A 26,786-nucleotide genomic window follows, 5' to 3' on the forward strand; every position below is an offset into this window, starting at 1 on the left:
TCCCCGAAGGCCAGCAGTCCAGTCACAGAGCTGCATCTCGGGCCAACGCAGGAGGTGCCCGGCAGCGAGGCTAGCCCTGCAGGCTTGGTTCACTGGCTCTTCTGAGGCAGAGGTGGGGCAGGGCCGGGGAGAGGAGAGAACAAGTGGAGAAGGGCTGGGGTGCGTCCCTTAGGCCCCTTCTGACGGTTTCCTAGCTTGTTGGGTGTAAGTCAAAAATCCCTTGTTCTCTGAATCATTGTGGCGCTGGGCCCAGACTCAGAGGAATTCTGAGTCCGAGGTCTCAACTGAGTGGACAGCAGAGTGAGCACAAGGGTCTGGGGGCACGCGTGCGTGCATGTGTGTGCACCTGTGGGCATGTGGTGCGGAGCGCAGCGTTTAAGAGCATAGACCTTGAGGAGATGAGTCGGAAGCTCAGTTCCGCAATGACTTGTGACTTGTGAGTTCCAGCACCGCCAGTTTCCATAGTAGCAAATGGGGATAATGCTACTATCTACTGAAGTTACTCACTGGTAGAGATGTGGATGGACCAAGAGATCATCACACAGAGTGAAATAAGTCAGAAAGAGGAAAACAAATATCATATATTAACACATACGTGTAGAATCTAGAAAACTAGTATAGATGATCTTTTTTGCAAAACAGAAGTAGAGACACAGATGTAGAGCTCAAACATATGGACACCAAAGGAGGAGAGCGGGGGATGGGATGAATTGGGATTTGGGGATTGACATACACACACTATTGATACTGAGTATAAAATAAATAACTAATGAGAAGGCATTGTATAGCTCAGGGAACCCTACTCAGTGCTCTGTGGTGACCTAAATGGGAAGGAAATCCAAAATAAAAGAGGGGATTTTTTTATATAGAGGATTATATAGAGGATTCACTTTGTGGTACAGCAGAAACTAACAGAGCACTGTAAAGCTACTATACTCCAATAAAAATTAAAAAATAAAAATACACAGTGAAGTTATATATGAGGATTGTGGTGTTGGAGAAGACTCTTGAGAGTCTCTTGGACTGCAAGGAGATCAAACCAGTCAATCCTAAAGGAAGTCAGTCCTGAATATTCATTGGAAGGACTGGTGCTGAAGCTGAAGCTCCAGTACTTTGGCCACCTGATGGGAAGAACTGACTCACTGGAAAAGACCCTGATGCTGGGAAAGACTGAAGGCGGGAGGAGAAGGGGACGAGAAGATGAGATGATTGGATGGCATCACCGACTCGATGGACATGAATCTGAGCAAGCCCCGGGAGTTGGCGATGGACAGGGAAGCCTGGTGTGCTGCAGTCCATGGCGTTGCAGAGTCAGACACAACTGAGACTGAACTGAACTGAACTAACAATGTACATAGAATATTTGGCCTGGCAGCATGCTGGGCACGTAGTAAGGGTTTCACAAACGGCCACCGTAGCTATGAATTTAATCTTACAGTTATTGAAGATGGATGGGAACATTGCTTGAACCCCCAGATGGATGCCACTTTGTCCTGGTTGGTCAGGCCCCCAGGCCAGGACCTTTGAGAGGGTCTCAGTAACCAAGAGCAATCATCATCAGCTTTAAAAAATGAAGGCTCCAAAGTTCCCTTTCCTAAACCTTCTCCATCTGCAGAAGTAAAACCACGAGGGTTAATTTTCAGTCAACAAGGCCATCTGAGATCCTCCATTGCCTTATAATTATAAATGTGATCTGCTTAATGAGCTCTGATTTTTAGACATTATCAACCACAAGGCCTCTAATGGTTGGTAATTTGTAATTATGATTTTTTACTGCTAATGGGTACCAGTATTTGGAGCAACTAGGCTGCTGGCATAGGTTAGGCACTTTATATGCACTGTTACTTGAACTCATCATGACCCAGCGAGGGTCTGACCATTTTATAGACAAAGAAATTGAGTCTGGGGGAGGATAAAGAAGCCACAGACCCAAGCCCCATGCTCCACCATGTTGCTCCTGCCATCTTCTCTTCGTCTCCCATCGTTTCAGGTTATCAGCCTTTGAGTGAAGTCCTACAAGAACCATTGAGCCCCTGTGCGCTACAACAGCCATGGCACAGCAGCGTGAACTTGGTTACTTACAGTCTTTGAGGGTGGCCTTGGTCTCATCAGGATCATTAAAAAAGGAGTAACCTGGGAAAGAAAAAGAAATCCATTAACCATGGTATACAACCCTGGTTTCTGTGGCCAGGCCAGAAGGGGAGGTGCTGGGGAGAAGGGGAGTGATTTTATCCTCTGCGGGGTAGTTTTATTTCACAAGGAAACTTGGAGACCACCTGGCCCTTACAGGGCCACCCCAAAGCCACTCCTGAGAGATACAACCTCCTGGTACTTTTTTGGCCACTGCACAGCTTATGCAGTCTTAGTTCACCAACCAGGGATCAAATCAGGGCCCCAGCAGTGAAAGCGCTGAGTCCTAACTACTGGACCACCAGGGAATCCCGCAACCTCTTTGTTTTTAAAGGTCACCCCGGGAGAGTCCTGGGCCAGGCCTCCCAGCAGCTTCTAGAATGTTTTGAGTGGCTATTGGGAGCGAGTCCTGGCTTGGGGTCGGGAGGCCTGAGCTCTGCACTGGTCTGAGTCATCGACCCTTGTGCAGACTTGCCAGTCACCCAGCCTCCAGGCTTGTGTTCCTTCCCGGCAACACGTGACAAAACCACCCTGACCACCCTGTTGGCGCCGTCTATGATCTGGGATGTGACCTCTGATCCCTCGGGGATTTGAACACGTGTGACATGCTGGTCTACAATGGACATGAGAATGGACACAGGAGGCCTTAAGAAACCCGACGTGAGGATTCAAAGAGGGGTCTGGAGACTGCTGTTCTCCTCTGAAGGAGGGGGGTGAGGTTGGGACTGGATCAGGACTTTCAGATCACATTTTCACGCAGCACCATAGGCCAGAGGACATCCATTTTCTAACGTGGCGTCCAACGTGAGGGCCAGTTTCCGTTTACTGAGAAGACAGGAACAGGGCATAGCTGTGACTGCTGACTCCTAGGGCCGCTGGTTCTCAGAATGACTGGTTCTGGTCAGCCATACACTGTTCCTTCTTCCCAAGAACAGGCGGGGTTGCCGGGGGATCTTCCTGTCCTGTGCTGGGGAGCTGCCTCCTTCCTCCTCCCTTCCCACCGACCCCGCGCTCAGGGCCAGGGTCCCTCTGATTCTGGGCCCTTAAATCCCACTGCAGTACCTGTGGAGCCAGACCACACACTGGGCATAGAGACCCCCTTTGACTCCTCTCCCTGCCAAAACTTGGTCTGTGTCCTTTTCTGTCAGAGCCCCAATCTGTGGGGTCATATAAGGCCTAAACCAGCCTTCTCGGGTGGTGCTAGAGGTAAGGAACCTGCCTGCCAATGCAGGAGACATGAGATGTGAGTTCGAAACCTGGGTCGGGAAGATGCTCTGGTGGAGAGCATGCAACCCACTCCTGTATTCTTGCCTGGAGAATCCCATGGACAGAGGAACCTGGCAGGCTACAGTCTACAGGGTTGCACAGAGTCAGACACGACTGAAGTGACTTAGCACGCATATACACATGCAAGGCCTAACCTAGGTAATAACCAGTTTAACATATAACTTATAGACCAAACAAGGACTTTTTTGAGGATAAAAAACAGGATAACAGGTGAAGACACTATGTCCTGGGCAGATTGGGACACTGGAAACTTTGGTCACAGTACCTGCATTTCAATACACTTTACACACTCCCACCCAAGCAACAGTGAATAGAGATCTAAGAACTGAGCAGGCTGATGGGGTAATCTCACTGCTCAACACGATAACCGTCCTGGCCTGCAGACTGCCTGAAAGACCATCATGGGGGGTGGCTTTGTGGCTCCTAGGATCCTTTAGAATAAAAGAGGCAACCTGTGGCCTGTTTAAAAACCAGCTGGTTTTTCACTTATCCATTTTGCACAGACCTTGAGGTGATGGGACCAGGGACAGATATGTTTTGATGTAACAATTGCCTGGAACAGAAGGGCCCCAGAGGGGAGATCCCAGCACAGGACCTGCAGGGGCCTGAAGACAAACGTGATTGACTTGACCTTTGACTGAGGCTGGCAGTGCCAAGCTGCATCTTCTCCTAGATGGGCTACTCTTCTCTGTGGTCCTGGCAATCTTGTGCAAGGCTGTTCCCTTGGAAGGGTTCCGAATGGAGCCTACCTCCTCCCTGAGCCTCTGTGATTTGCTCAGACTTGCCTTGTTTCCTGGAAGCCCATTCTGTGCGGACCACTGACCCTGGTAGGTCACTGGCACTGGCAATAGTCACGTACGGACTGGAAATCAAGGGACGGCAGGCCTGTTTGGCCCTTCCTTGCCCTCAAGAGGCCATGGTTCCTAGGGCAGAAGCCAAGCAGTGCCTGAGGGCCCCCGTCCTGGGCTTTTGTGCCCTTAGGCACTCCTGATGGGGAAGATCAGGGTGGGGGCAAAGAATCTCAGAGCTGGAAGGTCCTCTTTGGGTTTCTCCCCAAATAGGAATCCCTGTCACAGCACCTCCATCAAGCAAGGGACCATTAGGTTGTTTGATTACCTCCAGTGATGGGGAGCCTCCTACCTATGATAACTTTGAAACAGCCTTTTTATTTTTTTTTAATTTGATTTTTTTTTAACGCCAAGAACATTTTGTATTGGAGTATAACCAATTAACAATGCTGTTACAGTTTCAGTGAACAGTGAAGGGACCTGGCCATACATGAAACCAAAGAAGGTGCTTTTAGAAATGTCTCCTTAAATGGAGCTGAAATATGTTTCCTTTATTTATTAAATTATGTTTTCTTCTTGGTTATATTCATTATGACAAAAGCAGGTGTCATTCACTGTATTTGCTTCCTTATCTGCTTATGCCAGGTAATGTTTCACTGAATCCTGTCAAGAAGGCTGAGGATGTGTGTATCATTACCCCACCCTAGAGGTGAGACAATGGAGATTCACAGAGGTTTAACCCTGTGCCAGAGGTCCTGTGGCTCTGACGTATTAGAGCCAGGGTAGGAACAAAGGTCTTTTTGATCTCGAAGCCCTTGCTTTGTACTGACTTTCCACGAATCAGCCTTGTTTTCTGTGTGACCTTGGAGAAGTTACTTAACCACTTGGGTCCTCAGTCCCTTTATCTGTGATATGGGAAAATAGAATTATATGTTCTCAAAAAACCTTTCCGGATTTAAAAAATCTGTCCATATACATTCTACTCTTTCAGGGCATGTGTGTGCATGCTAAGTCTCTTCAGTCATGTTTGACTCTGTGCAGCCCCATGGATAGCCCACCAGGCTCCTCTCTCCATGGGATTCTCCAGGCAAGAGTACTGGAGTGGATTGCCATGACCTCCTCCAGGGGATCTTCCCAACCCAAGGACTGAACTCCCCTCTCTTATGTCTCCTGTATAGGCAAGAGTCTTCTTTACCACTAGCATCACCTGGGAAGCCCCTTTCAGGGCATGAAATGAAAGTTGCTCAGTCATGTCCGACTCATTGTGATCCCATGGACTATACTGTCCACGGAATTCTCCAGGCCAGGATACTGTAGTGGGTAGCCTTTCCCTTCTCCAGGGGATCTTCCCGACCCAGGAATCGAACCGGGGTCTCCCACACTGCAGGTGGATTCTTTACCAGCTGAGCCACAAGGGAAGCCCAAGAATACTGGAGTGGGTAATCTATCCTTTCTCCAGGGGATCTTCCCTACCCAAGAATCGAGCTGGGGTCTCCCTCATTGCAGGCAGATTCTTTATCAACTGAGCTAGTAGGGAAGACCCCCTTTCAGGGCATGTTATGGCAATGGCACCCCACTCCAGTACTCTTGCCTGGAAAATCCCATGGATGGAGGAGCCAGGTAGGCCGCAGTCCATGGGGTCGCTAAGAGTCGGATACGACTGAGCGACTTCACTTTCACTTTTCACTTTCATGCACTGGAGAAGGAAATGGCAACCCACTCTAGTGTTCTTGCCTGGAGAATCCCAGGGACGGGGGAGCCTGGTGGGCTGCCGTCTATGGGGTCGCACAGAGTCGGACACCACTGAAGTGACTTAGCATGTGTTAAATAAAGATACTATCGCCACCTTGCGGCCAATTGATCCTTGACCATTAGGAATGTGATGAAATTGCAATTAGTTGAGCCTGCCTGGAAATAGGGAAGGTAAAGAGTCTAGTTAATTTTCTTCTGCTGCTTAATGAAAGGTCAAGCCAAGTCTCTTTCTGTCCACTTTTCATGGCTACCAATCTTTATGAACATAATATTTTGTATCGGCCTGGTTCCTGGACAATCCCTGAAGATGTTTTAGTTTTCTTTTTCTTTCTTTCTCATTTTTTTAAAAATGGACTCAACTTACTTCCTTGGTACTCACTCTGCTTTTCCTCCAATCTCTGATTCTAGCGTGCTAGAACTTCTAGGTATGGAAAGGTCTGGTTAGTAGAGGATCTGGGTTAACAGTTGTAGTTAATAAAATATCGCCACGTGAGTCCTATGGTGGGGCAGGACCTCAGAGGTCATTTGGTCCCAATCCCTCGCCCCTGTCCTTGAGGCCCCACGCTCTGGACACTGACCTTGTGAGCGGATGCTCTGGAGGATAAAGTACAGATACTCCCCACAGACGCCGGCCGCCTCCATGAACTCCTCCTGTGTCATGCCGCACAGCTGCAGGCCACTGATGTTGAAATGGCAGAAAGAGATGCAGTTGGCGTCCAGCTTGTACTGGTCACAGCAGAACTGGAGCCATTCCCAGACGTGGCGCTTCGTCCAGTATTCGGGGTGGACGGATGTCCAGTAGGAGTCGCAAGCTGCACCAAGAAGAGATGCAAGTGAGAGATGACAGCTGGGAGAGGATTAGAAGCCCCCCGGAGGAGGCTCTGATTTTGTTAACATCCTCATCCTCTGTCCAGTGAGTCAACAGGGCCTCCAGTCCTGGGGTGTTTTTCTGGGACCCTAGTAACTTTCTATCCTGCAGTGAAAACCAGAGGCATCCTGTGTGTAGACTTATAGGGAATGAGGGAATGAGAGGAATAAGAAACCTGATTATGGCTTGGGAGTACCTTGAAGGGGGGTCACTATAGGAGAAGGAAAGAAAAAGTCCCTTCAGGTATTTGGTTTCAAACAACATGACATCAAGAGTATAGACTTTAGAGCCTGATAAGCCTGGGTTTTAATCCTGGTTCCATGGCTTTCTACTTGGGCAAGGTCCACAGATATTTAAACCTCAGTTTCCTTATATGCAAAATGGGGATAATATGCTCCACTCACAGGGCTGTTCTGGAGTTTGTGGTTAATGTATATAGACTACATGGCACAGAGAAAATTATTGATCAATATTTATTCAATACCTGTGGTGTTCCAGGCACCATTTGAAGCGGATTTGATTCCCTCTGCTTTTATGGACAGCTGCCCCACACTAGCTACTGGTTTGTATATTGTCTCTGGCCATCTTGGGTTGCTGAGATGTTGCCCAAGTGTTTGGCAGACCATGGATCACCGGAGCAGGCTTCTCTAGGGGATGGGGGAGGAGGAAGTGTTGGTTGTATTGCCGTTCTTGTGTTTTGGCGGTGTTTTGAGGAATTTCTATCCCAAGGTCAGATCCCCTTCACTCCTTCACTGAAGCTCCCTATGCCCCCAGACAGAGGTGGGCACCATCCTGTCCAAGAGACTGAGAGGTGGTTGTGCTGACCCAGGGGCAGAGATGGGTGCTCAACAGACTGTCCCAATGCCAGGAGAAACTAAAAGGTTGATGGATCAGGTGTGGAAGAGCTGAGGGACCAGGTCCTTGATCAGGCACTTTGACAAATCTTGCAATTACCATGGTACTTGTTCATTCATTCAAAAAGCTTCAGTTTTCTCATCAGTAAAATGGGCATAATGATAGCCCCTACATCATAGGGTTGTTCTGTGGATTAAATGAGTTAATATATATAAAAGTACTTAGAAAACAGTCTAGAAGATTTTTAGTGCTATTATTATCATTAAGCACCTTTGATGACAAAGGTCCATATAGTCAAAGCAATGGTGGTTATCCAGTAGTCATGTACAGATGTGAGAGTTGGACCATAAAGAAGACTGAGTACCAAAGAATTGATATTTTTGAACTGTGGTGCTGGAGAAGACTCTTGAGAGTCACTTGAACAGCAAGGAGATCAAACTGGTCAATCCTAAAGGAAATCAACCCTGAATATTCATTGGAAGGACTGATGCTGAAGCTGAAACTCCAATACTTTGGTTACCTGATGTGAATAGCCGACTCATTGGAAAAGACCCTGATGCTGGGAAAGAGGGCAGGAGCAGAAGGCAGTTGACAGAGAATGAGCTGGTAGGATGGCATCATTGACTCAATGGATAAGAGCTTGAGTTAACTCCAGGAGACAGTGAAGGACAGGGAAGCCTGGTGTGCTGCAGTCCATGGGGTTGCCAAGAAATGGACATGACTTAGCAACTTAACAACAACAAAGATTATCCCTGAACACCTACTATGTGTGAAACAACAAGTTGTGAGCTAAGGATTCATCATGAATAGGAGGTTTGGTTCCTGTCCCCCAGGAGGAATCTGAGGTTCACAGAGGACCTGCTGAAGGTCCCACAGCCAGTGGTGGGCAGAGTTGGGATACGAACTCCAGTCTGAACTCGAAAGCCAGTGCTCTTCCCATTCTATCATGCTGGTGTTCAGAGGTCAGTACAGAGAAGAGATGAAATATGGAAGGAGAATTGGACGCCAGCGGAGAGCCAGAGAGGAGAGGGCTGAGGAGAAAGCAGCAGGCAGAGCCAGGAAGAGGTGACTGGCTCAGGCTGTGTGGATGACAGAGTATCTCTCATCAGTTAGACCCCACAGTAAATGGCAGCGAGGCTGTTATGATTCTCTCTTTAAATGCTGAATTTGCTGCCACTATCACCAAATGAACTGTGGCAATTCTAATATCTAGCAGGAGATGGCCTCTCTGCCCCTAAGCATCCATTTGTGTTGGTCAGGCTGCTATGTGCCCTGACCTACACCACCTTTGCGTCCTCAAATCCTCCCACATGGGTAATAGGAAGAAACTGAGGCTCCCTCTAACTCAGAGCCCTTCCAGAAATCTCTTTTCCTACCTTGAAGTGGACTGAGATCAAACTTGAACACTAGGTTTGTTATAGATTCGGGTCCTTGGACTCTTTAATCAATAGAAATTGATAAGAGACCAGACCAGGAATTCAGGCAAGGCTTATGACTTGTGCTGCAGCACGAGGGAATGAGAGCAAGAAACAGGTGTCCCTGCTAGATGCTGGGGAAGGGTTAACCTGGTTTCTCAAGTAGGGTGAGGGAGGGCGTGAATTGGTGGGTCAGGCTGGAGGGGTGGTTTAGGTGGTCTGCCCATCCCCTTGGAGGCGCTGAGCCCAGGAATCACACGCGGTTCCCTGCTTCTGCTCCGGTGCCTCAGAAGTGGTGGTTGGGTTTGGGCCTTTTTGTATTTTAGGGCTTTTTGTATTTTATTGTTCATCATTTAGGGCTTCCCTGGTGGCTCAGGCAGTAAAGCATCTGCCTACAATGCAGGAGACACAGCTTTGATCCCTGGGCCGGGAAGATCCCCTGGAGAAGGGAATGGCTACACACTCTTTCTTGCCTGAAAAATTCCATGGACAGAGGAGCCTGGTGGGCTTGGGCTGCAGTCCATGGGGTCACAAAGAGTCAGACAGGATTGAACAACTTTCACTTTCAGCCATTTGCCCCAAGTATGCATGCCTGCAGTTATTTTTAGTCCCTTAATAGTTTTTTTTTTCTTTTTTTGTATTTTATGTTTTTGTATTTTATGTTCGAGATGTTTGTCTGGGTGTAAGCACTACAGCAAAGGATCCCAGATTTTAGGTTTATTTAAATTTAAGTTTTTAATCAGAGTTGATATCTGGCCAGGATGGCAGAGGTTGACGTTGCTGGATGAGGAGGGACCCCTATCAGTCGTGGGGTGGGGCTCCAGGATCTCCTCGGAAAATCTGGGGGCCTTTTCCCATCTGGGCTGTGTTTCCATGTGCTGAGTTCTGGCTGGAGTAAACCCGGGGCCTCCCCCTCCCTGGTATTCCCATGAGACTTTTATGAACCTTGCAATTCTTCCGCCCCAGTCCTGAGCTGAACCCCGCGGGGGGGTATCTATCTGGGCGCTGCCCTTGGAGGACACACTTTCTTTCTTTCCATGGAGAGTGTTCGCCAAGTCTCCAGGCCCCTCCCCGCTCCTCACCTCAACCCCTGTGTTATTTTCTTTGGCTCTGGGAGACGGCCATGGCCGTGTTGTTTCTGGAGGCCAGCGAGGCCTGAAGGATTCAGAGAAGTGTCATGGACACTGGGAAGGCACCGCTGGCTCTGCCTGCTTCCCCTGGGCTCCGAAGCTCCCCACAGAGCGGGCTTTGTGCGCCGCTCCCGCCCCTGGAGGGAGGCCAGGGCCGGGGCCAACATGGCGGCTCTCCTCACCGGCTGAGTGCCTCCCGCGGCCCCCAGAGTGGAGAGAGAAGTGGCTGTTCTCGGCCCTGTGGAGGGCGAAGAGCCAACATGCTGGGCAGACTTTTGGTTGTGGGGTGTTTGCGCCATCCTGTCCTCACAGCGGTGAGGAAGGCCTGCTTCCTCCTCCTCACTCGGTCCGTCCCCACCCCACCCCCAGCATTGCCTCCAGCCCCAGGCACTTCTGGTCACTTAGGATGGCATCAGCCTGTCTTCTACTTCCTGCTCATCCTCAAGAGCACAGCTCACTGCCCCTCTCAGGGAGGCCAGCCCTCCTCACCCCAATTCAGGGGTCCTCCTGTCACCTCCCTCCCCATTCCCCCAGGTGGGCAGGCGCAGCTCCGCTTAGTTCAACCTGAGTGGGCTGGGAGCTGGCCTAGCCCCCTGTGGGTGCTTGGGGAGTGAAATGACCAGCCTGGGGCCCGATGGCTACTATCATCACTTCACAGGGAGGAAACTGAAGGCCCAGGAGGTTACGTGACTCTGCTAAGGCCGCATGGCTGGTCAGTAAGGGAGTTAGGCCCCACTAACTCTTCCATCTTTGCAGGTGGAAAGTTTGCATCATATTTGCCTCCCTCTTCTTGGTTGACAGGGACCAAACTGGACACACAGGCTAAACAATTTGGATGACCGGTATATACATAGAAGGGGCTTCCCAGGTGGTGCTGTGGTCAAGAATCTGCCCATCAATGCAGGAGAAGCAAGAGATGTGGGTTCGATCCCTGGGTGGGGAAGATCCCCTGCAGTAGGAAATGACAACTCCCTCCAGTATTCTTAGGAAATGGCAACTCCCTCCAATATTCTTGCCTAGAAAATTCCATGGACAGAGGAGCCTGGTGGGCTACAGTCCATGGAGTCTCAAAGAGTCAGACACAACTGAGTGACTGAGCATGCATGCACATATATAAAAATATAATTAAATTAAAATATATGTACATAGTTTATATAAATACTTATATAGTACAGTGTATGTATGTATATTTACATATTTTATGTTTCACATATATATTTATATATATAATGTACATATATAACCTAGGTTTGAAAAATCAGAGTAAGGATAGAGAGATTGGTGATAACACTGTTTGAATGACATGAAGACCATCCTACTACTTGGAAGAAATGAACTCAGAGAAAATAAAAGACAGGGTAATTCACCCAGAGAATATATTATCTTCAACAGGTTGTACTGTCTGGAAATGTAAAGTGTTTTCCTCAACATGTCTACCATTCACAAAATAATCTAGACTTTACAGAGAAACTGTGCCATGAGCCACTTCTGCCTGTGTTTACCAGTTGGGGACAGATGACATCCCATGTGTGGTAGGCTTAATCCAAAGGTCCCCAGGCCATGATTACACAGCGGGCTTGGTCAGCTCCTTTGAAGTTGGAACTAGGTCAGGACACTTGTTTAAAGGGTTAGCTGCACTGGGAAGAAGACTTATGGGGTTAAAGGGAGTTTTCAGCAATTCTGGGGTGATGTTCTCAGAGACGATGCTATACCCTGGGATGCATTCAAATTCAGAGGGAGGGCTTAAGCTTTTAGAGCTGGGCTAGTGCACTCAGATGCCCACAGGGTCAGCAGGTGATGCCCATGTCCAAAAGTGGCTGCTGATGGGGACCGTGAGAATGGGCAAGTTCATGCCAAGTGGACAGTTGTGGCCCAGCTCTGCCAGTCGGCTGTTGCCAGGCAGGAAGGTAGGCCTTGTGTTGCCAGGCCCAGATTGTTATGTGAAATCTCACAATTTTTAAGTGCTGACTTATTTAGTTTTTAAAAATCACTCCGAGGGGCAGTTAAAACTCTTTCCACAGGCTGGCTCCCTCCTGGTGGTCACTTTTGAGGGAGAACTTGACAAGCTTCTGGACAGTTGTCTCCTTCCAGACTATTGTTTAGAGTGGGCATGCTAAGAGTTTATTTATATTTATTGAAGTATAGTTGATTTACAATGCTATGCTAATCTATTAAAGTGAGAGTGTTAGTTGCTCATTGTGGTCTATAACCTCTGTCCATGGGATTCTCCAGGCAAGAATACTGGAGTGGGTTGCCATTCCCTTCTCCAGGGGATCTTCCTGACCCAGGGATCGAACCCAGGTCTCCCTCATTGCAGGCAGATTCTTTACCATCAGCCACCAGGGAAGCCCAAAGTGACTCAGTTTTGCATATATACGCATTCTTTTAAAAATATCCTTTTCCATCTTGGTTTATCCCAGGAGATTGGACATAGTTTCTTGTGCATACAGTACCATCTTGTTGTTTATCCAATCTAAATGTAATAGTCTGGGGAGGGAGAGGGATGGACTGGGAATTTGGGGTTGGTAGAGGCAGAATTTTTATTTTTTGTTTTTAGCTGAATAGTATTTTCTTCAAATTGAAGTTTATCTGGAAAAAAGCAGTGCTGCTCTGCTGGGAGTTAAGGGGAAGGTACTAGATGGCTTCTCCTCCTTAACACCACAAGGCTCCTTGAAAAATTACTTTTCTGGAGCTTGTTATTTGAATTCTCCCTTAAAGCTGGAAGTGTGTGTGATCTCACACTTAGGGGGCCTGCCTCCCAGAACTTGTTAGCAAAATGGGAATAATAGGATCTGCCTCTCCAGGCTGTTACAAAGATTAAGTGAATCAGTGCATGGAAAGTGCTTGGAACAGGACAGGCAGAGAGTAAGTGCTCATTCAATACCATTAATGTTAAATATTAACATGTACTTGTTAATATTGGGGTCACTCCATACCACTATGTTAATTGCATTTCCTCCACTTGTTAGCTGTGCAATCCTAGTAAAGTTTCCTAACCTCTCTGGACTTCAGCTTCATTCATCTGTAAAACAGGAATAATAATAGTGTCTATCTTTTAGGAAGCTTGCTGTGAAATGGAAGAGAAATGATGCATGGGCTGAGAGAAACTTAGCCCAGTGATCTGGATGACAATTCAGATCAACAATTCCCTGTGTCACTTGTAATTAGTTATTATTTGGGGACAACATTTGTTCTTGGGGAAATGACGCTGTCTCCACCAGGGCCTCAGTCTAACTGAGGGACATGCAGAACAAAGGAACCCAAGGACCCAGCGAGATGGAGGCAGACAGTCTGGGTCGGAGGAGACCTGAGTTAGCCAGCCTGGACTGTAATTAGCATGATTTATTAGCATCGGAACCTGGGAAAGTCTTTTGCCTGGAGCAGTACTGAAGAGGGCCAGTGAATGGACTAGGTAGCACAGGGCACCGTCAATTGTGGTTTGTCACTGAAAGGAAGGACTTTACGAGGAGGGACCTGAAATGATATATGGCTTCTAGGTTTCCCTCCAGAGTTGGTCTAGCCCCATCCAATAGTCTTTCTTGGCTTTCCTTCTAAGCCTGTGGAGTGATTTAGACCATGAGATGGAAAAAAAAAAAAAGAGAGACTGGAGCAGTGTGAGAAACTGGATGGGGAAGAGATGAGAAGGCTGGCTGGGTATCATCCAAAAGCTGAGGCCACGAGCATGTGGTTAGAAAGGACAGAGAGCACCAGGCCCTAAGCCGTCCCAGGCCACAGCTGCCTAAAGGCTCAGACGTGTGCGGGAGAGGCTGGAGGTGGCTGGCAGTGAGGTCTGTCCTTGGGAGTGTGCTGGGGTATGACCACCGCCACGGGGCTCACCTTAGGCTTTCTGATGATTTTATATTTCATTATTTGATTTTGATTTAGAAATTCTGAGACTCTCTTTGATCTCAAAGATCCTATCTCAAAGATTCCTATACCTGGAATAGGAATCTTACTTAAGAAAAGCCCCCCTGGAACCCAGATACCTCTCTCTCTGAGTATCTGGATGTTAATACCCAAGATCAGCATTTTGTACCTTAAAAAAAATTTTTTTTTCCGTCAAATAAAATCTCCTTGTGCTTGTGCTCAGTGGCTTCAGTCGTATCTGACTGCTTGCAGCCCCATGGACTGTAGCCCGCCAGGCTTCTCTGTCTATGGGATTTCCCAGGGCAAGAGTACTGGAGTGGGTTTCCATGCCCTCGTCCAGGGGATCTTCCCAACACAGGGACTGAACACAAGTCTGCTGTACCTCCTGCACTGCAGGTGGATTCTTCACTGCTGAGTCACCAGGGAAGCCATAAAATCTCCTATAGCTAACGTATTTGTTGAGCACTTAGTACATGCCAGTTACTCTGCTACACTCTTGAGTTTTCTTATCCCATCCTCAACTCGAGGTCCTGGATCATGTAGCCTATTTTACAAAGTAAATGAAGAAAGAAAGGCAGAGAATGGTGAAAGCCCTTCTTGAGGTCACACAACGAGTAAGTGGCTGAGCAAGGTGAAAAGTGAAAGTGAAAGTCACTCAGCTGTGTCTGGCTCTTTGCGACCCCATGGACTATACAGTCCATGGAATTCCCCAGGCCAGAATACTGGAGTGGGTAGCCCTTCCCTTCTCCAGGGTATCTTCCCATCCCAGAGATCGAACCCAGGTCTTCCACATTGCAAGTGGATTCTTTACCGGATGAGCCACAAGGGAAGCCCAAGGAGGAGGTCATTTAGGTGTAACCCAGCTCCTGCAGCCAAGCCTTGGTAACCACTATACTGCACTGTCTTTGGAATCAAAGTGAGGGTGGGGGTGGAGAGGGGAGCCTAAAGTTTGTCTGTCTCAACTGTCACTCCAGGTCCCCAAGGGACCTCCTAAGAACCCCTAGAGCTGCCCCAACCTAGAAAGCTCTGCTGCAAAGTATAAGCAAGATCCCAAAGCCAAGGTACACTGCACATTGGCCTGGCCATCTTGGCCATCAGGGGAGGGAGGTGTGGGTTTATGGAGGGTCAAGATAGAGTTCCAGGAAGTAGGGGTGAGTCAGGATATTCCATGACTTGTCAGATGCTTGGCTACTGGAACTCGATTGGAGAAATCATCTTTTAAAAACATCACCTGCTAGTGAAATGTACACAGCTCTCCACTATCCACGCTGGATAAAATTTTCCAGTATCTATAATTCTTTATTTTAAAAGAGCTGAAGGGAAGTTCAGGGTGAACTCATGACATTCTAGAGCATTTTGCAATCTGCGACCGTCCACTCGCCAGCCTGCAGGGCAACCTCTAAGTGCTGGTTTTAAGAGAGGCCAGGTCCTGAGCTCTTAACACACGGAGGGTTCAGGTTTGGCTGCCTCTGCTAGAGCTATTTAAGAGGCAGTAAATAGCTGGTTCTCCTGACCATGTTGCTTATTCCTCCCTGCCCTTTTTATTTGTAGACATCATTTATCCAGCAGGCATACCATTTCTCTCTCCCTTTCTCTCCTTTTTGTCTCAAAGTGTCTAAAGTGAAGTCGCTCAGTTGTGTCCGACTCTTTGCAACCCCATGGACTGTAGCCTACCAGGCTCCTCTGTCCATGGGATTTTCCAGGCAATAGTACTGGAGTGGATTGCCATTTCCTCCTCCAGGGGAATCTTCCCAACCCAGGGATCGAACCCAGGTCTCCCTCATTGTAGACAGACGCTTTACTGCCTGAGCCATCAGGGAAGTCCTTCAAAGTGTCTAAGCTGCCAACAATTCTGAATTGGATAGGTTGAGATAGAGACCCGTGTCGCTTTTGTTCAATATGAAAAGTGAGGCGAGGAGAGAGAAAGCTGTTTTTCCATGTGGTGTCTTGGTTGCTGGGCACCTACCAAGTGCCCAGCACTTTGCTAAACACATTATATGTGGAATCTCAGTCAATCCTCCCAACACCAGGAGGCAGATGCTATTTTAGCTGAGGAAAACATATCTCAGAGATGTTAGGGAAAACCTGGCCAAGGTCACGGGGCCAGTCAGTGCCAGCACCAGCCCCGTCACCTTGGACCCAAACAGGAAGCTGCCATTTGGACAACCCTGACTTCAAGCTGGAATTTCCTAGGAGGTGGGCAAGGACTTCAGAAGAGATGGCCACTAAGGTGGCAAGTTGGCAGAGCAGTGTCTGGAGGAGAACTTGGCTATCTCCTGATACATCCCTCTCAGAAGGTTTTTGCACATACTCAGACCCATGTGTCACCTCCTGGGAGACAAAAAGACAGAAGGCCCTGCAGGGCATTCCTCCCACCAGTGGGAGCCTGGTCCTCACTTGGGACTGTTTCACACCCAAACTTGACCTTTATAAGCTCAGAAACACTCGGCTCCTTCTGAAATCCAGAGTGCAAGAGGGAAAGCCCCAAACCTGGCCCCTCCCTTGGTAATGGCAGGGAGCTGGCCCACTCTTGGCCATGCCTGGTTCCAAAGTCTGAGCTCCTGACAACTACAGAAGCTCCTGGAACACTGCATGGGGCAGGCACCTGAGGCTACCCTCTCCCATCCCACTCTGACACCACCTGGTAGAAGAGGCAGGAAGAGGCGGCTCCCAGGATGGCAGGTCTGGGTTATGTGTGGGTGGGGCTGGGCTCCACCATCACGGGACACGCAGGGAAGAGACAAGGACTTGGAAACCTCTGTTTTCCTCCTTCAGATTTAGCCTCTTGACCAAACACAGGGTGGGAGGGTAGGGAGAAATTGAGTACATTTCTCATTGTCTTTTTGGGAATGAGGCGCTCTTTAGGCTTGAAGAACTGTCCTGTGCAGCAGGATGAGCCAGGTGCCCATGCAATGATCTGGACCCTAGGAGAGTGAACCATGTCACAGATACCTATGTGTCACGTGCAGGGTTAGGGGAGGGTGTGGGATTGGTCTGTGTAAGCACGCGCCTCTGGTCTGTCTGTGCAGTGCTGGTTTCTGGCCTGGAGGCAGGCACTCCTTGAGGGGGGCATTTCACAGTGACCTTGGAGACTCACCCTCTCCTGGAAGCCACCTGCTTTCTGACTCCGAGTGTGAGCCCCGCTGGGCCGGAATACACAGGGTCAAGGCTGGGTGGTGAGGCCTGAGGGCTGGATCGGCGCTTGCATCACCCCCACCGCGGGGTGTGTACCTGCTGTGCTAGCAGTCAGCCAGGCTTGCCGTGATGTGCAGTCACCCGGCACCTGGGGACAGAGGCCCTCAGAGGGTTTCTGGGGCAAAGCTCAGCTGGCCTCGCTTTGGCTTATGGCCTGCACAAGGCCCCGTGCTTTCTTCTTAGGTGGAGAGAACTGGACTAGGACAGGAGGAAGCGTGGGGAGGGCGGCCTGGGGGGACAACGAGGGGACCCCTGTTTACTGAGCACTTCCTTGGTTGCCAGGTTATATATTTCACAGTTTGGCTCTCTTGGTCCTTATAAAATTCATCATCCCTGCTCTAGCGATAAGGAAATAAAAGTTCTGAGAATAGCTATAATATTAATACCGATAACCACAGCACTACACAATATGTAAGATGACCATGTAGGATAGTTAAGGGCACAGAGCTCAAGTCAATGTGCATGAGACTTAGTTAACTGTTAGACCTTGGGTGGGTCACGAAACCTCTCTGTGCCTCAGTTTCTTCATCTATAAAGTGGGAATAATTACTAATTTCTCTTAGGGTTTCTGTAAGGATGAAATGGGTGTTTGGCATAGGGTCTGGGGCACGGCTAGTAAGTATTTAGTAAATATTGGCTAAAGCCAGGATGCTCAAGCAATCACAGTGTACTTACTAGGCTTCAGCCTAAGGGTTTCTACTATTTTGTTTAAATTAATTGCTCCAGGACATTGGTGTTATCTCCTTTTTACCCATTAGCAAAATAAGGCTCGGAGAGGTTAGTGGAGTTTCCCAAGGCCACAGAGCCGGGAAGAGGTTGCAGTGAGGATTCTAGGGCTTTCTTCTGTGCAGAAGTGGCTCTTCTTCCTGCCCCGGACTCTGGCAACCCTCTGTCCTGAACGCAGGTGAGAGCTGGCCTTTTCAGGCCGTCATGGCCTTGCTGCCCACCTGAGGCCAGCACCACCTCCTGCCCCACCTGTCCCAGCTCAGATGGGCTTCTCCAGTCATACACACCTGTCTGATGCTCAAAGGCAGGGTAATACTCTTCATTGCTGAACAGGTCAGTCCACGACATCAGGGGGTCGCAGAAGGACGTGTTGGGCAGGAAGGTGCTGTGTGTCACTGAGTCCAACATCACCCTGTAATAGCAGAAGAGGCTGTGAGGAGGCGGCAAGCCACACCACAGGAGACCCCAGCAGGGCAACACTTGTTTTTTGTTTTTTTGACTGTATCACTGGCATAAGGGATCTTAGTTCCCCACCTGGGGACTGAACCCATGCCCCATGTAGTAGAAGCATAGAGTCTTAACCACTGGACTGCCAGGGAAGTCCCTACACTTGGCTTTTAATTATGTCAGCAAACACAAACATGCAGCCTCCCAGGAGCCAGGCACTCCTCTGAGTGCCTTCCACGGTGACATTATTTAATTCTTGCCGCATCCTGTGAGGTTTGTGTGTACACCCCCATTTTATAGATGAGAAAAACTGAGGCAGAGAGGTTGAGACAATTGGTAACATGGCCAGTAAGTGGCAAAGCTGGGATTTGAGGATGAAGGTTTTAATTATCCTTTACTTTTCCTGGTCACTCTCACCTGGCCCCTGAACTCTGGATTATAATGTCTAAAAATATACTTCTGAAAACAGGGAAAGAATTATTATAAGTGAATGTGCCCACAAACACTAATCCACAATTCTGAAATCTGAAAGCTCTGAAACTGAAAGTATATTTGGGTGTGTTTGGTGCCAACATATTTCCCAGCAAAAACAGTCCTGAGTTGACTGTTGTAAAACTTTTATATATAATTATATCTATACTTCTATATATGTATGTAAACTAAACCATACATTTATTAAACATATGTAACTATAGTATGCCATACAGTTTTATATCTATAGCTATAGTTTCATTTGTTCTACTTGATGAATATTCATATGATACACTGCAGAAAATATTGATGCATTTAAGCAGTCCAAGCAGGCAATATCTTGAGAGGAGTAATCTGTGCTCTGCAGTATATACCCTGGGTGGCTTCCTGATACTTGAAGAATTCTGAGTTCTGTAGCACGTCCCACCCCAGGGTTTTGGATGAGAGAGTGGGGACTTGTCGCCACTGTAACACACTTGCTTCACTGAGTGCCCTGGGCTGAGCAGTTTATTATTCGTGGTGTCCCCAGAACAACCACTCTGAGTCAGGGTCTGGTAGGCATTCTGTCTTATAGATAAGGGATGGGAGCTCCGAGATTCCAGATGACACACCCAGGTGGCAGGTGAGGGAGTTTGAGTGACAACTCAGGTTGGTCTATTTAAGAAATCATGATCCCAGTTGCTGTGCACACCAGCGAGTGGGAAGCTTTGGGAAAAGATGTCTGATTGAGGTTGGAGAGGGGATAGAAAAGAAGGGGCAAGCGTTCTTGCCCACACTAGTCTCCTCCTTCAAATTTCCCTTTGCTATTTTCCATATTCCCACAATTCAGAGAAAAAAAAATTCATTCTTGGTGAATTAGAAAAACCTGTTCACCCAAATTCTCTTATTATTATTGCAATAATATTGACGAGATACTTGGTTCTACCCCTTCAGCAAAGAGGACACAGCAGCTCAAGATCACACAGCTGGGAAGTGGCAAAGCAAAGACTAGATTCCATGCTTGGATTATTAAGTGCATGGAATTTTAAGATGGTCAAGAACTTATAAGTCATCTAGTCCAGGATTTTCCAAACTTTAGTTATTCGCCTGCCCCATGATAACTTATTTAATTTATTTAAAAAAATCACCCCCGTTATTGTTTAACATAACTGCATTTACTTAAAAGGAAAACTTTATATCACTACTATAAATGGAAAGCCAGGATTTATTTAATATACATAAGAATAAAAATATAAGCTTTGAAATAAAAATTAGTCATTCATGCCTAGATCAGAGGGTCTAGGCACAACTTACAGGCACAGTCTAGTCCACCACCTGTTTTTGAATGGCTCACAGATAAAAATGATTTTACATTTTTAAATGGTTATATAATATGTGCACAATGCACTTGATTTTGCCTTTAGGCCTGCAAATCCTAAAATATTTACTATCTGGTGCTTTAAGAAAATGTCTGCTACCCCTGACTGGATTTATATCATGTATCATGAGTGGTCTGGCATGTTGGAAATTACTGTCAGTCCAATCTTTTCCCGCATCCAGACATTTTACAGTTGTGAAAATTAAGGCCCAAGAAATCTGTGTAACTTTGTCAAAGTCATACACCCTACAGTGTAGGGAATTAAGTTTTTTCCAATTTTCAACCCATCTGCTTTCCTTTCTACAAACACTCACAGCCTCATCTGCTCACAGAAACATCCCAGGCTCACTACCAGGACAATCCGGATCTTGATCCCTAGAGGGTCAGGGACTGTGTGATTCCAGAACCAGAGATCAATTATTTGGGGATGTTTGCAAATCTGTCACGATCATCACTATCAGATATGCATGAGAACTCTGCTACAGACAGAGAAATAACCGAATTCAGATTCTCATGTGTAGGCACCCTCTCTGGGCATCACTGGAAAGTTGCCAGACTTCCCTAGGAAGTCTCCTTCCTGATGCCCGGAGAGGGTTAACGTGCCCAGCAGATTATCATGTTCCTGGATCTCCCCTTGGGAGCCATATCAAACAGAGGTCAAGGCTGCCTGGGTCTGGACTCTGATTTTCCCACAGATTGACTGGTTTTATATCCCTGAGCAGGTGGCTGGATGAGGAGGGATGGGGGTGGGAGGTTATGAGGAAGAAAGAGGCTTGGTGGGAGCCCAAAGCCTTTTCTACTTTCTGGACTTGACCCTAGAAAAGTTCTCCTAAGTGACAGTTCAAGGTAAAAATACCCCCTACCCCTCTGGATCGGAGGCTCAGAAAATGGGAGAAGAGGGTGGCAGACCTCTGACATGACCTTCATGGGTGGGCTTGGAGAAAGGAGAGGTGGCTTCCATGTGGAGAACAGTTCCCAGGTCTCCGGTGTTAATTAGAAATCCTCCAGATATAGGATGCAACAGTAGGAACGTGCTTCTTCATCTCTGCCTGACAAAGCTCTCAAAAGTCATTCGGTAAATTGAATTTGATCGCAGAAAAATTAGGAATCTCTGTTACCAGTACAATATTTACCTCTTAGAAGGATTTCTTTTTTTTCTCTTTGCACCACCCTACTGGCTGGCACTGTGATTTCTTCAGGGCTGTACCGGGTGATGTCTGTATCTGATTCCCTTTGGGGGTTCCTTCTATGGCAAATTATATCCATTAAGTTTTCTTAAAGGGCTGTTTCCGGTATACAACATGCTGTTTTTCTTCTGTAATTATTTTTTGCTTTGTGGAAAAGTATGTTTTAAAAAAGGCAGCAGCTTTTCTTTTTTCTATTGCAGTGGGAGGAGGGGATATTGTTAAATCTTGGACTCTCCACAAAAGACCTTGGCCACTTAACCAGCAGGCCCTAGGTGTGAAAGTTCAGGAATAATGGCTCCTTTGTATTCAGCAGTCCAGTTTCTTAGGCCTTTACAGTCCTTGCAACAACCGAACATTTTAGCTCTTCAGATTTCTTTAATGTAGGCGGAAGAGGGTGGTGGGCAACAACAGCTTTTGGGTTCCCTCTTCTCAGGGAGGACATTGAGGCCCAGTGATATATAGTTTTAGGCCTGAAGTTAGAATATGTATTCCGACGAGGGGACAGTGACCAAAGAGGGAAAAAATTGGTAAAAAAAATTGGTCTTAAGGGTCAAAAAAATCTTAGCCATCATTGTCCTTTACGACTCTTCAAAGCCCACAGTACATAAGTGATGAATGGTGAATCTGTGATATTAACATTTCATGGAGGGGGTAAGATTAAGAAACAATGATCTAGGGGACTTCCCTGGTGGTTCAGTGGTTAAGACTTCACCTTCCAATGCAGAGGAGAGCGGGTTCAATCCGTGGCTGGGGAGCTAAGACCCCACATGTGGCCGAAAAACCAAAACATTAAACAGAAGCAATATTGCACCCAATTCAATAAAGACTTTTAAAAATTGTCCACCTTAAAAAATTCTTAAAAAAAAAAAAGAACAAAAAAGGGGGTGATAGTGGGGAAAAAAGGGAGCAAAGCATTGGATTAGACTTAGAGTCAGTAGCAAGACAAGTAGGGGAAGCCTAGGGAGGGTCCTAGGCCTGCTGTTGTAACCCCGCATTTTTGGTTTTTGAGAGACTGGCTGACTTGTCCTCATAGAAGGAGCATTGTGATTCTGCCTCTCACTTTTCTTGGAGCCTCAATACTTCATTGGCTGCATGAACACAACAATGAGATGGACTCTAACACATACCCTAGCTGCGTGATTTTCTTCAGGATCCCACCCGATTTGGCTGACACAGCCATACACGTGCACGCACACACACAGGCATATATGACGGCTATAGTTGGATATTGCCGTCAAGTACGCTCACCAAATTGGAGTACAATTCAATCATACAGAGATGAAAGTTTTAGCTATAAAATAATTCCCATGATTTTCTCTTCTCCTTTTCCTCCCATACCCACTTCCAGCTGTGACCTCTGGACATTCTTTGCCTGGGTTAGCCAGACCCCTTAAGTATTCTGAACCCTCACTCACTGCCCGTCTACAGACCCAGTCTCCCCAAAGTGTAATCAACACTTTAGCTGCCTAGTAGGTAGGAAAGAATCAAGCACTTTCAGCACAAGAGGGGAGAATCAAGTGGGTTCTCTTCCAGGCGTGAGAAAGGCTGGCTGGACCTTTGGGAATGGCATGGACACTCAGGTCCTTGGTGCCTCCAGGGGCTTCCTACCCTTCTGAGAGTTTGGTTCACTCACCAAGCGTGCACCGGAAGGGTCCACACAGTCAGAGATACAGGCCTGTGGGCTTCTTGCCCTCACACGAGTCAGAGGCGGCAGTCACAGGTGTCGTGTCCATGGCACCTCTGTTCAGCCTTCCAGAGAGAGCGGAAGGCGCAAACCACCCAGCCTTGGCCAGTCTGCCAGACAAGGAAAATTCCTTCCTGACCCTGGCAGAGATCATCAACTTCACTCTGGGCATGTGACCAAAAATTCACCCAATTAAGCACCTACACATTGGCTGTTTATGCACCAAAGCATCACTGCACAGAACGGGCTGTGAAGGTGTAAACCATGGAAAAGGGGGCTCGGGAGGGCCTTCCTTGATCTCACCATCGGGGCCATCTCGCTGGGAAGAATAATGCTTTTCCTCCTCTCAAGTCCCAGTGATACCCCAATGCCCACCAGGTTCCGAGCCCTACGGGCAAGGCAGGGTCTACTTCCTACCTTTTGGACCTCCCTCAGAAGAGACACATGGAGGAAAACCCATTGGTTGAACTATTTCAATGCTTTCTGCTAAAGGCTTGTGGGTTGGGTGCTTGAGTGTTTGCTCTTCTGGGAAAAACCAGAGCAGCTATGAGACTGCTTTGCTGATGTCTTGCCAAGTGATTCCTCATCTTCCTTTGGCTTGTATCAGAAGTTTGCTAGTTTGTTCGTTTTTTAGTTGTTTTTCTAAAGGTGCTGCAAAGACTCATAGGAGTTGTGCCGAATAGTTTACCATGGGCTCCCATACAAGGCTCACTGGGTTTGGGTTAAACCCATGTGTGTGTGCTCAGTTGCTTCAGTCGTGTCCAAACTCTGCAATGCTGGGGACTGGAGCCTGCCAAGCTTCTCTGTCCATGAGATTCTCCAGGCAAGAATACTGGAGTGGGTTTCCATGCCCTTCTCCAGGGGATCTTCCCAACTCGGGGATTGAACCTGCATCTCCTGCAGCTCCTGCATTGCAAGTGGATTCTTTACCCACTGAGCTACCTGGGAAGCTATATTAAATCCATTGGGATTTAAGTCCTACCTCTGCCACCCACAAGGAAAGGGATGTGGGACACATTTCTTACTACTCAGCCTGCTGAAATTTTATTCTTTTTTTTTGTTTCATATAAGGTGTGTTGTGTCAAAATCCACAACCCTCTTTGAGCTCATCTCTCAAATGGAGATTTTAACATGCAATACTCAGGATAACCCAAAGATTTAACAAAATTAGGTAATATATGTAGATGAGCAGACATAACGTGTATGTCCATTACTGTCCCAGCAGGGGATGGGGGAATCAACTGTCATCAGTATTCTAAAAGGTTGCTACTTAGGTGACTTCTGAGAAAAGCAGACAACCAATCTGTGAAAACTCTTACCAACAACGCTTTGAATCACCAGAAAACCCTCTCACAGAGAACATAAGGACAAAAGAATTAAGCTTTCGCTCAGAAGGGCAAACAATCTCTTCCCCTGGGTCTTTAGACTAAAACATGAAGCTGTCTCCCTGAATCACTTTACCTTGCTAGGCTTCAGTTTCCTCCTCTGTAAAGACAATTAGGGATCATTGTCCCTAATGATCTCTGACAGCCTTTCCAGTTTGTAAAATTCTCAGCACAGCAGAATGAAGCATATCAGAATGAATGTGGGTCCTCAGCTCCCGCGGGAGAAGGGAGCATGTGCTACACCAGTCTGCCAGCAGGGGGCGAACGCTCAAGAACCTCAGATAGTGCAGAGTCTTAGAAAAGGTCTGAGAATACAGTGGAAAAACCCTAACCATTGCTTTTCTGGAAGCATTCTATACTGAGGAGGTGTGAGAGTGCAGAATGGGTTTCCTTTAAGCTGTTATGTTCAGACAATCTCCTGAAAAATTCCCCAAACTGTAATAAGGCAACTATTTTTTTTTCTGTTTCAAGGGGGTGCTCCATGAGCAGGCCAATGGGAAAAGGAGGCGCTTAGGCAGGAGGAGGTGGGCTTTTCTTGAAGCTGAATATTTTTTGGTGTAAAATCCAGCTTCCCTTCCTCAGGATAGCTTGAAGAAGGGTAGAGAATGGCGTGCCCGTATGCATTCTCTATCAGTGAGTTCCCCTTGGTTTAATCAAGTGACCCAGAGGGGGCAGGGGTTGCCACGAAGGGGTTGGGTGGCTACACAGCCTGAGGAAGCAAAAACGTCTCTCTCAGGCCAGCAGTTAAATCCCAGTCAAACAGCTCCGGGGAGGTACTGTGACTGATGGACGTGGCAGGAGGCCTGGCCATCTGGAGCTGGGGACGGACCCACAGACCCAGGCCCCCCACCAGAGCCACTAAGCCCTGACGCCCCTTACGATTTATCCAAAAGAGCAAAGAAAAGGTGCTTACGTGAGGACGGCGGTGCTGGGTCCAAAGAGGAGGTTTTCAAGACAAGAGAAGGCAGGCACTCCCAGCACCGGCGTACGGTGGAAATAAAGGCACCTGTAGCCTTGTGATATAAGTAACACCTACAGACAGGTCCGTTTGGTTTTTCAGGTTTATGCACAACCCCTTTGATGACGGTGACATACAGTGTGACACGGCTCCTTGGAGGGGGAACAGTTCTCACACACAGAAAGTTTACCTTTATCCTGCTTTTGTGCCCAGCTCACCCCCCACCCCGGCTCCCCTGCTCCCCACCCGGGGAGTCAGTAAACAAGCTGAGAATTCTCGCCTCTGGGAGCTTTGCTGGATCCTGCGTTTGCTGGGAACTCTCTTTTGGGCAAGCTGGAGGGGAAACAGGAATCTAGCCATGGTGCCCATCTCTGCAGCCCTCCTTCCCTCCCCCGCCCCCAGCAGTAAGGTGGAAGGGTAGGATAGGGCAGTGGTTAAGAACAGACTCTGCAGCTAGACGGTTTTTTGGTTTTTTTTTTTTGCAGTTAGATGACTGAATTCAAATCTAGGTGCATCATTTTCTAGTCATGTCACCTTGAACCACTTAACTAGTTAGCTAATAACTTAAGTCTCTCTAATGCAAATAACAGGACCTACCCTCATACGAGGTCCTGCGAGTGAAACACTGTGTGAGCTCTTTGTTTGTTCTGATTGTAGCATTTTCTTTGACAGAGCACATTAATCAGAAAGCCCTTCTCCACCACTTCCTCTAAACTCATGCCTTCCCAGCAGATTGAAGGGAACAGCCAGTTTGTAGAACCAATGTTGGGGCCTTGTTTCTACTTTTCACCCAAAGCATAACCAGCCATCGGACACAGTAACTTACTCAACTTCTATCCTCTTGGGACATAATGTGCCATGGGGTTGTTTTCTCTCTTACCTTCCCCTTTACAGATGGGGAAAAGAAGAGGTTTAGGGGCTCAGTCAGGTGACCACAGCTACGAGGCTGGGGTCTGACCTGGATGCCAGCTCTCAGGTGTCTTTGTGAGAACTACCTTCATCCCTATAAGATCAGAAACAGGACCCGACTTAGGCTGAAAACAGAAGTCCCCGGTCACCTGCAGGACAGCACTGATGGCCCCCTGCCTTTTTGCCCTGTGCTTCCAGCTCTCCTGGGCAGCCGAGACCTGTGTCCAAACTGCAGACTCTAAGCTTTAGAGTGAAAGCAGGGACTGGTTTGTTAGGTTTTCTTGGGAGCACCAGGCATGGGTACAAATACAAACACACATACAGTCTGGGGAAACAAAAGGCAGTTCATTAGAGGACTCAAGTGTCATCATGGAA

General features: G+C 47.7%; 1 protein-coding gene across 2 annotated transcripts in view; it reads right to left on the minus strand.

The window, feature by feature from the left end:
* The window catches only part of ELF5 (E74 like ETS transcription factor 5), a 33,185-nt gene extending 7,611 nt beyond the window's left edge, over positions 1–25,574 (minus strand). The window contains exons 1-4 of one of the 2 annotated variants that reach the window (XM_005216386.4): positions 25,458–25,574; positions 18,301–18,425; positions 6,536–6,769; positions 2,083–2,133 (exon numbers count right to left, since the gene is read on the minus strand). In XM_005216386.4, the coding sequence (XP_005216443.1) occupies positions 2,083–2,133; positions 6,536–6,769; positions 18,301–18,421 (406 nt within the window). In that variant the 5' untranslated portion in view covers positions 18,422–18,425; positions 25,458–25,574. Of the gene's footprint in view, positions 1–2,082; positions 2,134–6,535; positions 6,770–18,300; positions 18,426–23,108; positions 23,233–25,457 lie in introns of those variants that run through there. The other variant, NM_001024569.1, reaches the window with a different exon arrangement.
* Positions 25,575–26,786: the final 1,212 nt, after the last annotated feature.

Source organism: Bos taurus, chromosome 15, assembly GCF_002263795.3.
Source record: "Bos taurus isolate L1 Dominette 01449 registration number 42190680 breed Hereford chromosome 15, ARS-UCD2.0, whole genome shotgun sequence".
Taxonomy (NCBI): Eukaryota; Metazoa; Chordata; class Mammalia; order Artiodactyla; family Bovidae; genus Bos; species Bos taurus.